Raw genomic sequence first — 13,040 nt, forward strand, 5'->3', positions numbered from 1 at the left:
ATTTTCTTTGATATCTAGTTTCGAGCTGCCTCTCTCCAGAGTAATGGATAAAATTGATTTTTTTCTCTTCTTTCTTAGAAACAACGTTGCTTCGTATTTGCGCTTTTCATTCGATCGAAGATTTTAGATCGTCTTTGGCGCGGCTAAACTAACCGATAGCTTTTACCTATCGCCTGAGTTACTCGATTCGCATAAACGTTTGTAAGAGAATCTCTAAACGAGCTTCGAACACTCATCGAATGCGTTTATACGTAGTTGACGATACGACCACCTGTCTGCAAGGGAAAAAGAACAGAAAAGTAAGTTAGCATTAACCAACGCGTGCTCGAAACTAGTCGAGACAATAAAGAATACCCAACGATCCTTCTTCACGATAAAATAATACACTCCGGATAGTCGGAGACGAATTAACGCGATCAATGCGCGAAGCTAGTTTGCGACACGAGGATCGACAAAGCACGATATACGTGCGTGATTCCCTTTACGAACCTTTATGGTCTTCGTGTTTGCGATCGAGACGTATCGGCAAGTGGGCGCCAAGATGACAAATTGCCGGTGACATTCTATCGTTGGTCGAGGGACGAAGAAAAATCAGAGGTGCTGGCGCGCAGACTTCAAGATCGATGAGCAGCGAATAATCGAATCCACAGCGGTTCTTTTCTAAGCGGTCGACGTTGTGCTTCGACCCATTGAATCAGTCGGAAATTATTACATCAATTTTACGGTGCATAACTGTCGTTCATTCGGCTACGCGTTGTCACCCGATCGGCCAACCGCTTATCATATTGCGGTCGCCGATGTTTGGCCGATCGTTGTGCCATTGTTCCGAATTATTTTTGCCAGCCGCGTACCGATATTGCGGATAATTGTTTGCTCGTGCTCGCGAGTTCTGCGGTTCGTTCCATCCTTTTCGAGCTTTTAAACGTATTTTGGTATTCGCGTTGCTTCGATGAAGCAAAAATCATGTCAAAATTTGTTGGCCAACCCGGAGTAAACGCGAAGGAAAGAAGATCGTCGCTTCGGATAATATCTCGCAACGATGATACCAAATTTGAGAGAAACTTCACGAACACGTAGCTTTGGAAAGGTAGAACAGCAAATATCGGAAAAATGAAACGATCGATACCGACTGCTTACTTTCTCGGTAGATCTGTGCTTAGAGGCGATTCTTTCATTGGATAATGCATCGGGCTCGCTTATAAAACTCACGTGACAAGCTCCGCGATTATGCGGTGTAACGAAGTACTGCGTGAATGAAAAATAGATAAAAATGCTAAGGTAAAAAATGGAGGAAGGAAAGAGAGCGAGGTGGAAATGAATGTAATGCAATTTTCAACGGTGGCAACGCTGTGCTAAGTGAATAAAAGTTGGAAAGGAAGGTTGAAAAGTATCCAATCCGCTACAGATACCGCTTCGCAGCCTCTATGCTCTATTCGCCGTTGACTTTACGGCATAATGAGTTCCATGAGCTGGTAAAAAAATTGGGATAAAAAACGAATTACACAGTGTCTCGCTTGTCTAACTAGAACATGAGAACTAACGAGATATCGTGATTACAGGTAACGGTAAGCATTATTCGATGTTTTTTTAAAAAAGAAGTTAACGCTATTAATGCGTCTATAGTGTTTCAACGACAGAGCATGCCGAGCGATCGCTAGTTTGCAGTTTCAGCAACGTCGCAAAGGATGCGGATGTTTGTGAAATTTCAAGTTTCTTCGTTTCCGCTCGACTCGCGTAAGATAGAAATCGGTAAAAATCGATAAAAATGTTCCACGATACTCGGAAGACGAATTTTGCTTCAACGTAATTTCTTTCGAATTTTCTCCTACCCGGTAGGGGCCAGTTATTTCCTTGGAAAAGCTTCGTTTACGAAGAAAAATGAAGTTTTATTATCGCGCCAAGCTCGAGGGCCACGGTAGGATTTAAGATGCCGGCGAAAACGTCAGAAAGCATTAAACGTTATCAACTAACGAACGAAATTCCCGTAAACCGCAAGTACGAGCGGCCAGGGTGCAAAATTCGAGCGTTACAGTAATCTGAGCAATTACTTAAGACGACGTTCGAGAATATGAATGATATCCGAGTATTATTCCGCCGGGCCGGTTTACAATCACGTCGCGATAGCTGTCTTAATGAAACACCGGGCAACGTTGATGCAATTATTTATTTGAAATATTGCTCGATGCAGAGCGCTGGGTGTCCGTAATCAATCACATCCTCCCTCGGGTTGAATTCTGCCGTCTCTGTCGGCGTTTACGAGTCTCTGCCCACTCGCTTCTACCACAGATCGCGTTATCTTGCATTACCCCGGTGAAACCGCCGCCGGTAAACACTCGATTAATATATAACGTTGTTTTACGCGATCGCTGCCTCTTCGCGGAATATTCGCGCAGAATATATCACGCGCTACGAATAAATTTTCTACGCCCAAGAAAACGTACGCCCATGCGTAAAACGGATTATATGCATCGCGCGAGACGAAATTTTAAAAGGAAGTTCCTGTCGACCGATGCTATCGAAAAACACGAAACGTTGCATGCAACCCTATTGGTCACGTATCAATCAGCGGTGCAACTTGATGCTTTGATCAAACACCATCTCGCTATATCGCGATAACGAGTAGCGTGCTCCTCTACCGTGCACAGGAGTACTTGCTGGTCTAGTGACACGAATTTATCAGAATCATTCCCATTTCAGGCATATATACCATGGAGAAGCACGTCCAGGAGCACGAGATAGTGATACCTCGAAAAGTGACCTACCGAGGGGAGCTTATCTCGCACAACGTGACCCACCACCATCACGAGGACGGGCCAGTGGTACACTATCGATTGTCCGTGGCCGGTAACGAGTACCACATCGAACTGACGGCCGTGGACAACTTCATCGGACCAGGGATGGTCGTTGAAAGACGGAAACGAGACGTACATGTGCGCAGCCGGTCAAAAAATCGCTCGAGCAAGTGCCATTATCGGGGTTTCATTCAGGGACATCCGAATTCCCAGGTTGCCTTATCCGCCTGTGACGGTCTGGTGAGTTTTACGCTTTTGTCCTACCGTCTTCGTTGATTCTTTCCATTTCTTTCTTTCTGCTCTTTCGTTATTCCGCGTTTCCAGAGCAGTAGAAATAGATTAAACGAGATTAGACGAAATGGATTCGTCGTAGAAATGAAAGAAAAACTGAAACTTGCGTAACTTCGAGTTTACGAATTATCGACGAATAAAGTAGAATTAAGTAGAATAGGAAAATACGCTCGCTGCGTCTGATATATCGTACGGGTGCTCTACTTGAATTTTCATATCGATTACGAGAGATACGGTACACAGCTTTACCTTTGATTCCTCGATATCGAAAGCAAACAGTCAAACTTACCTTACGACGATTGTGTTTCATCGTCTTTCGATATTTGATTATTGCTATTTACCGTTACTATCTCTTTCGTGGAAATGCAAAATATTTGCACGATTTAAATCGCCGATATCGGAAATGTTCTCGATCCTCGTCCGTTATACGGAATTATAGAAATGAATACTGCGAATAATAATTATCAGATTATTAGCGAAAAATATTTAACACGTGTGAATATTTGCGGATGAATGTTAAACAAGAGCGGAAAATTAATGAAGCATGTATACAGACGTCGCTGTACATTTTTTCATTAAGAAATAATATCTGTTCTTCCGCTGGATTCTCGTCCATGTGCTATCTCAGCTTACCTTTTGCAGCTTGCGTATACTTGATAACATAGTAGCGCTGGCAGTAAAGAAAATACACGCGAGCCGGTATATACGCGCACAGGATAACGCGGGTTAGCGAGGTTTAGTTTTTCGCGGTCGTGAAACGAAACGATCCTCTATTATCTAGGGAAAATATAGATTAAACGCGAATTCAAATTCTTTTCCTTCTTGAACAACGTCTTTCAAAAAGACCGTATAGTAAGTCGAAGTATCTTGCTTTTAAAGAATAAGTCGCGCTTATTTACGTCTACCGAGATATAGAAAGAGGATATATCGAGTCTGGTTGACAATTTACGAGACCAAAGAAATTTGAATCGCCAATAAGAGAAACGATCTAGTTGTTCGACTTGCGATACGATGTACCCTCGTGCATAGTATTCGATGCAGCTCTTTCGAGTAGCACAGAGAATCGATAACGTTCCTCCGGAGTTTCTCTCCTACTCGTGCAAAATATTTGCTAAAATGGGAACTCTCGCAGCGATCTCCTACCAATTTCTCGACCACCGCACCCACCACCGCGCTGTGCCGCGTCTGACGCTTATAAAACCGCCTCAATTGGTGGCAGTCGCATCCGCGTTTAAAGCGGCATCCGTATCCGGCGGATTCGGTTCGGCGAAATTACATTTCCAAGTTGGGCACGGCTCGCGGAGAACAGTCTCGCCTGCGCCGCAAAACCGAAAGGCGAAATTTACGAATATGAACGTATATCCTCGACATCCGACGGGTGTGGTATCGCGAGAGAAACTCGCACGGAAGTTCGCCGCAGGGAGGAAGGACGTAGAGCGTAGAGCGTAGAGCGTAAAAGGTAACGCGGTAACGGCGCACAAGAGGGAAGAAAGAGAGAACGCGCGGAGGTGGCAACGAAGCGCACGATCTCGCGAAAAAGAGAAGCGCGAGAACAATGGAAGAAGCCGAAGGTCGTGCAAGTGGATAAGACGCGTGAAGAGGGGGAGAAGGGATAAAGGGGAGAGCGGATGCGAAAGAGGGAGGAGTCACGAAGCATGCATCGACGCAATTTGCTCGCAGCTTCCAGATAATGATTTAATTTGCCATGGCTTGGCAGATTTATGACGGCGCACCTCGCCGATGCGTCCACCTGTAAACGCGCACACCTATTCTCTCGAGTGTCTGCAATCCACGCGAACGCAATCAGCTTCCAGGCGAATTCGAGTACGAGTAACCTTTTGCGTTCGTGGATTTATGCCGCCTGCGAACCGTCGAGTTCGTTCGAGTATCTCGCTTCGCACCGCAGCGGACTCTTCAAATCCACGGAACAACTGAAAGAAGGCTATCAGCGCTGCTTATTAGCCGATTACCGCACCGTGCCGCATCGAGCCGCGCGATTGCGCGATCCTGCCTTGCGCGCTAACGCGTCGATGCAGACCACAGCTCCAGAATGTTAATTTTCTTCGATTTCGCCTTTGTACGAAGCGACGATTGAAAATCGGAGAATATGCTAATTTAGATAGATTTGCGATTTCATTTCAGCCAAGTACGTGGTAAGTACGCGTGTGTGCCGCTTTGTTTACCAGCGAATATTCTTGCAAAACAGCGTTTAATTCGTAGAATCGTATAAATCAGGTAATTCGGAGAAAGTACAAGCGTTTCGCTTGCATCGTATCTAACTTCGTTACAAGTGTAATAATAACCTCATCGTAATGACGTAATAACGTCATCGAAGCAGATTTCTAAATTTTGCACCCGACAGGATTTCTTCAGACTTTTTCACTACCCAGCACTACGCAAAAAAAGTGTGCAACTTTAATCTCTCGAATTTCTACGTCCGTGAAAGATACTTTTTCCGAGGATCGTGAATAAAATTCTAGCGTATAAATAAAAATAAAAGATGATACATAGATTAATAAATCAAGTCAAGACGAGATTTCCATGGAGAAATAAATGCGTGTACGAATGAGAAGAGGTTGAATCGTGAGAGGCAAAATCAGATTAGATCGCATAGGTGGTCCGAGCGGAGGACGTTCGAACGTCCGTTCTGTTGAACGTGGAGGAGCGTAAACTTCCCTTTGTAAGGGGGCGGATTCTCACGCAACAGCAATTTTGTCTGCTCAATTTTCTAGAGGAAATCGGTTGTGACCGCTTACCGCTCGCGGCGATCGACCTTCCCGGTGTTATACAGAGACACGAAATTTTGCGAACTCGTCTCGCAAGTGCAGCTACGCGGAAACTGTAACCTGCCGTGACGTTCGTTTCTATCGCTCGATAAGGACAAGCCCGCATCGCTATGGTTAATTAATCGGTACGATTCATTTCGATTCGACCGTATGCGCGCATCGATCGAATTGCGACTTGTCGAATTAAATCATCGGCGGAGTTTGACGAAATTACGCGCGTTCGTGCTACCATGAATTCATCGAATTTGACTTTGATACATTGGGACAGTCTGCCTCTGATTCGTCTGTGACCAGCGTAATTAGCCGAAGATTCCTCGATATGGTCTTTTAATCGGTGAATATGGAATCAGTGGCAAATATCAAAATCGCTCGCGTTGATCGCCCATCGAGAAAGAGGAAAGAGATCAAATTCGGTTAAGGATCATCGAAGCAATTCGAATCGCGAGACGATTCTTCTTACACGTTCGACGACGCGTTTATCGGTGTACCGTGTAGGTATAATCACCGGAAATCAGATTCAGGATATGTCGTCAATTATAATCCGTCGAAGGCAGCAGGTGCGGGAGGCGAAAATTAGCATAGATCCTTGCAGTGCAGTAGCCTAGTAGCCAAGCATACTTTGTTGTTAATTTCTCCTTGAAACCGTATTTACCCACGTGTGAGCGTTTTAATGCGCCCAACTACGATCCTCTCGCTATTACGCATGCGATATCCCATTTTATCGCACTATAAAATTGATGGAACAGAATGGCGGAGTGCGCGCAAAGCTCTCGCAAGGAACCGTCGTAAAATTTCAAATCGCCAACCGCTTGTACTCGCGGTTTACGATTCGATGAACCTTCGATTTCGACTTATGATCAGCGTTCCGTTATATGGTAACCTTTAATAGCGGTATTGTAGGATGCGTTGCCAACGTAAACGTTACGAACTCGCCAACTTTTAATTATTCGTCGCAAATAATAAGCGTGGTGCAACGAATAGGTAAAGTTGAAGTTACAACAAATCAATGTCCATGCAGCGAGTTCTCCGCGTTATAAATTCTCGGTTTAATAAAGTGTATAAAAGCTTATTGTGTTAGAAGGATTGATATCTCGCAGGTAAAGTATGGATATAAATTATTCCCGGTAGACGTTCAGCCGTGCAAATAAACTGTTTCGCTATACCAGATATTTATTGCATCTTTAGAAACGGAAAAATTGTTCGCCTCTACGCAGTTTCTCCGGATGAATTCGCGTTGAAATATTAGGCTGTTGCAAGCGTTCTCTACGCCATTGAACATAAAGCACGAACTCAATTTTTAAAAGACTGCGCGTTCAAAATTAAGACGTACAAGTACAAATGTCGTTAATGGCGGTACTTCATCTTTCTCCGACTGTATCGCGACATTCTCTTCGTCGAAACTAATCGATTCAAAGTCTCGAGCGGACTACGGAGGCGCGTTAGCGTCTCGAGCGTCGTACATGTATAGCAACCTGTTAAAAAATATTATTTCGACGACGGTCGTTATAAGCATCGAAATAGAAAATATGGACGTTCGATTTGGCGAGTTCCGACAGAGATTGTAGAAACCAGCGCGGTCATAAAATTACGATAGCACGGCAAAGCAGCGCATAGCGCGCGATATTAATTCGTCGTGGCATTTAACGGCCGATAACAAGCTTCGGGCCAACAAATCCGTTGGTCGATTCTCGCGTATGCCCTTCTGGGAAGTAATTTTCGGTGGAATCGATGGTTCGTAATCGACGAGGACCCGATCTGACCACGTGGCAGAACCACGCGTATTTACGCGACATGTAAATGAAGTAATCGTTTCGGGTTGGCGCGTCTGCAGTTACGCGCCCGCAGTTACGCTCACACACCAACGGACCAAGTGTAATTGGCATCGATACGTAATGTTCAGTAATTTCAGGCTTCCACGATAATGGTATTATCTGGTGGGTTAATTCGCCGGTACGCCCTCGATAGCGACCGCTTAACGTGAGTTAGAATTGAATTTGACACGCCGATCCACCCTTTTGCTGCTGTCCCCGCAAGATGCTGTACCGTGATCCCTTTGTTATCTTGAGTGGCTTACGGGCACGGGACATTTCAAAGCCCGGCATTACGTTTATTGGATAGCTCGATGATATTAGGATCGAAACGGTGGAACCTTCTTCGAACAATGTCCTGGCCAAATCTCTCTGAGAGGCCACCAAATGTGAAATGGCAGTCGATTAGGTCGCTTACATTTGTTTCGATAAATCCTATTTGTCGAATCCAACGACGAGAGATCGATTGCTCGAACCACTCGAAACGGTGACTTTTTCTTTATAAGAAAGAAATTGTACCGCGTTTAATCAAAATACGTATTAGAAACGAAAAAAGGAGGATGTCGCGAAGTAATTTTTTATGTTGCAGAATTTTTACGATCGATGCACTGCTACTATACGCGAAGCGAAGTATGTTCGCGTTATCCCAAAGACCGCACACAATACTTGCAACTATCCACTTGCTCTATGTTCGTGAAACGTTAACAAATTCCAAATGTCGGTCTACCTATCTCTAACAAGCGCGGCAAGGCCTAACGCGAGCACTATCGTTCAGATCGACGAACTCAGCATGCGAATCTTGCCATGGTTTTCTTTGCGAAGAAACGGGAACCACGATTCGTCGCCGACGAGAATAGGAGAACGAGAGAGACCGGGTGGTTTGTTGGTATCGTTTGGACGCTACCGAAGAGCGTGGTTTCTTTATTCGTTATCTCGAATTGCACGAAGTTCTCGTGGCTGGCGGATGTCGTCGTCGAAGAATCAAGAAACGGCGGAACGCGTCTATTAAATTTCCAGGAATGATCGCGAGGTGCGATAGGCTCGGTCACGCCGGCTGCAAAATGCGCCATGGACATGCATCTTCTCGCGTGAGGTACGCCTGCTGCTTTAACAAATCGCGTTTATATACCCATAGGACGTGATTGCGTCGTTAACGTCGAAAGAACTGTTCGCGAAAAGACAGGAATCGTCGTCAACGATCCGAATCTTCGATTTCGGCGGAAAACCGCCGTGTCGTAGAAAATGCCGCTTGCTCGAATTTACGTCTTCGTTGCTCACGCGAAACGTCAACTTTATCGATCCCTGTTCCCGAGTCTTTAACTTTCTGACAAAATCTAAATTTTTTCCGGATCAAAAAGTATTAACGGAAATTAGAATAATTCGGATGAATGCGTTTAAGCGAAGCGAACGTAGAACGCAATCGCTTTGAGGAATCTACTTATTTCGCAAATATCGTTGATGTAAAAAGAAGAGATATCTCGTGGAAGAAATATTCAACGGTTATCCCGGAGCTAGAAGCAGCATGCCGTTGTAGGTTGTTATTGTGGCTGTCGAGCTACCAATTGAAAGAGAAGAATCGCGGAAAAAGAAGAGATGACGCGTCGCGCTTATAAACTGCTTATAAGCTGCTTATAAGCCCCTAATAAACCGCTTCGATTATTATTTATGGCTCTGTCTCGCGGTAATGAGAGACTCGAGAATCACGCGTTGATTTAGTTTCCTAGAATTTTTAGCCGAACGAAAGCCTGGTGACGGTGATACGTTATAAAGAAAACAAGATATCTTTTTATATTCCAGCTATCCGATTTCAGGGTGTATTACTAAGTCGTTCATCGATTGATTTTTTAATTCGAACGTGTATTCGAACTTTTTGGAACGTGTATCGTTTCGCGTGTTTTCTTTGTCGGTTAAATTATCTATATCCATTTACAGAACCCTCTACTCTACTTAACGCGAAGGACGGCAGTGAAAGATTATATTCCGATCGGAATTTGTAATTTGGCGTGTATAATGTGGCGCGTGTATGGAAAAATCGGAAATAACCATAGGAAGGGATAAAGATTAGCGACTTACCGCTCGCCTTTCAAAACTTTACGCGTACCGATCGATTTCAGCGTCTCGGTCTAATTTTCTGACCCCGATATCGGTTTTTTCGAGAATCGAACCATTTTACTGTATTCTTTTTGCCCCTACCATATATGTAATTAGTGGCAAACAAGAACGTTTCGAGTACACGCTAACGATACTTCATCGAAACGTGTCTCGATTATTCGATCAATTTACTCGATCTTACCTAATCTAACAGACATAATATCGAGCCAGGTTAGAACGAACGAGCAATTTTTCTTTTTTAACGTCGTAGCACGATCCAACAGTATCTCGAAGAATAAGTTACGAGTTTCTCGCGATCGGTATATCATATACTCCGAAGCGTGAACCATCGTCGAATCCACGGCGAAGGAAAGAAATAGAATTACGATGTCCACAGTGGTAAGAGAAACGAAAGCCAACCATCGGTGGCTGCAATGGCTTCGATCTAGTAGGGACCAACGGCAATTAATTATTTACGCGTAGACCTAGCCACCAGCGAAAGGTTAGGAGGCGTGAATACAGTTGGTATACACACTTGCACGCGCACGCAATTTGATTCAATGTTCGCCGTTGTAGGGGAACAGGTTCTCCAGAGTACGTGCCGAGCCGGATCTGAATACGTGGTTAACATATAATTATCGGTAGTAGGTAATCAGAGGAGAGCTGCCCCTCGTCCAATTAATGCGTATCTATTTTGATGGATCTAAATGAACGATGGGTGGTCCTTATTACATTCGATAATTAAGCTTTTAATCGATCGCCTAACTCATCTCCACCAGTGGGAAAAAAACGTTGATGAAAGGTCAGCCGTACCGTGCGCTACCTTCCACTCGCTTTCTCCCAAGACTCAGAGAATCGTGAGAAGCTTCGCTACGAATACCTTATTTCGTGGATTTCGTGGATTCCGATCAGACCTTCGAAACGTTTAAAACGGTAAAAATCACGATGAAAATCTTGCTAAGAGTATTCGAGGATTTGCATTGGATCTACGGGCAATTCCCAAGTTCTAGCATCGATCGGCGGGAACGCAATTGGCTCGGTGCGGTTTGGAAAGGGTTTGGAAAGAGGCTCGATCGAACGATCATCCTCGAAAAGTCGAACGAAACGTCCCCCGGAGTGGTTAGTCGCTGGAAGATTGGAAACACGCAGTAGGCCTCGAACACGCGGATACGGGGATAGTAAGTAACCAATGTACCGTCGCGAACTGTGTTTATGGGCGTCGCAATCATCGAGCAACGGGAGCCTTTTTTGTAAAAGCCAACTTCTCGGATAGCCATGGAGAGCGTTTGCATGTACATAGTGGTCCGTGGTAGCGATCATTATGCACCACCTACACGGGAGGTTCGTGGCAACTATTCTAATGACGGCATAAATCACGTTTCTCCGCAGGAAGCATTTATCATCATCGAGATCCTCGCTCCTCCCTCTTCTCCTCCTTCCTTTCCTTTCCTTTCCTTTCCTTTCCTTTCCTTTCCTTTCCTTTCCTTCGTTCGCCATCGATTTTTCCGTCCACTCTTTCCCCCGGTTTACTCTCCTCCTTGTGCAAGCTATTCTATGCAGCTCGAATAGTTACATCCACCTTCTAGAAACCACCCCGAGGAATACGAACTCTCGCATGCCTTTTATCAAGAAATCAAGTTCCGCTACTCGAGGGAACGTCAACTTTCTTCTTCCTTTTTCGCGTTGACGCGCTCGAAAGTACAGGGACTGGCAGACAGCGAAGATGCGAGAATTTCTCGTTTCGTTGGAACGCCTCTCGTCCGCGTGTTCATTAAAGATTAGTTTAATGACGATGGGCTCGGTATCGATCACTCTTAATCGTCGCTGTTGTGCGTTCTTTTTAATGTCACCGTGATTGATCGATGACGTAATTAATTACGGTAATGACTCTGTAGCTCTCGGTAATTTCACATCGGCCCGAAAAATATCACATCCCCGGAGGGCTGCTCTTTACATACGTATTCGAAGCGTGTCGATTTCTTCTTTAGCGCGATGCCAAGTTTTACCTTCTCGTGGACACGCTACTGCAAAACACAACTATCCACCGAATCAATGAATTATCGCACGATTGTCGCAACGATACTTTATACACCTACCGCTTCACCACCTTTCGTAATACCTTTTAATGTATAATAAATCGATCTACCGAATCGTAAAGTTTCCAAGGCACGATTTTCTCGGTATAACGCGGAAACGTTCGCGATCAGCTATCGATGGTCGTGCGAGAGAGCGGTGCATTCCTTGATCTCGTTACTAGTACTCCATCCACCTTGGAACGGATTCCTCGAACTCTCGTGATCAAGGCGTTACGTTCTTCTACGCTGAATGAACCGATTACTATCGCGGATAAAATAAAAGGAGTCGTTACTCACCGGTTGCGATCTGGCTGTTGTATCTGTTTCGCTACTTGACAGGAAACGCGTGTAACGAAAGAAAGGCGCGGAGAATTTATACCTTACCGAGGCTAACGGTGAACAAATCTCTATACGTTGTCGATTCCTATAAAATCGACACCACACCGACGATGTACGATGTACGATGTACGATGCGGAGATCTTTGTTGGCAAATCGCGGGAACGATATTCGATCGATTAGCAAATATTTGTTAAGGCTTAAACGCGAGTTTCTTAAAAATCGAATGCCGTCGAAACGTCTAACGACTTGATCGAAAGAAGAGAACGAGCCGTGCGATGGCAGCGCGTTGATCGATAACGCCTAACGAGCAATCGCACCAACGACTCCGGGTGTAATTGAACGGCGAGAAGCTGGACAATTAACGAGCAACGCACCGGTCGGTCGCGAGCAAAAGGGTTTTTCAAATGGGGGATCAGGGACGTAACCTCGGTTCTCTCGTGCTGTTACAGCGTTGCGACAAGTGTACACACCCATGCTCGCGGTTAATGCGTCTTGTCTTCTGCGAGGAAACAAGCGTAAGAGGAACAAGCGATCGGTCGCGCAGCCTGACGTCATTCTCGATCCTTCGCGCGATTAGTCGACGAGCGGCTGCGCCGCGCGAACGATATCGCGCGATTGACATTTCGAATAATTTATCGTCTCGTTAAAATACATCCTAGCGGGGCAGAAGGGCGTAATCCCGGTACTGGCATCGATACATCGTCTTGCAACCGCTTCTTCGGCTCCGTCACGCAATTAACCCCTTTTTCCAGTACAAGTCGACGCAAACACGACACTACCGTCCAGGTGCCAACGCTTGGAAGAAGACGTTGCTGCTTGCTTATACGCCATATCGAAACAACTTTTCATAAAAAGTG

General features: G+C 45.1%; 1 protein-coding gene across 10 annotated transcripts in view; it reads left to right on the top strand.

The window, feature by feature from the left end:
* LOC126878311 (A disintegrin and metalloproteinase with thrombospondin motifs 7-like) overlaps positions 1-13,040 on the top strand; it is a 140,573-nt gene that overhangs the window by 108,828 nt on the left and 18,705 nt on the right. For all 10 annotated transcript variants that reach the window (XM_050640966.1, XM_050640965.1, XM_050640964.1 and 7 more), the window contains one exon: positions 2,698-3,032. In XM_050640966.1, the coding sequence (XP_050496923.1) occupies positions 2,698-3,032 (335 nt within the window). The remainder of the gene's footprint in view (positions 1-2,697; positions 3,033-13,040) is intronic.

Source organism: Bombus huntii, chromosome 2 (assembly GCF_024542735.1).
Source record: "Bombus huntii isolate Logan2020A chromosome 2, iyBomHunt1.1, whole genome shotgun sequence".
Classification (NCBI taxonomy): Eukaryota; Metazoa; Arthropoda; class Insecta; order Hymenoptera; family Apidae; genus Bombus; species Bombus huntii.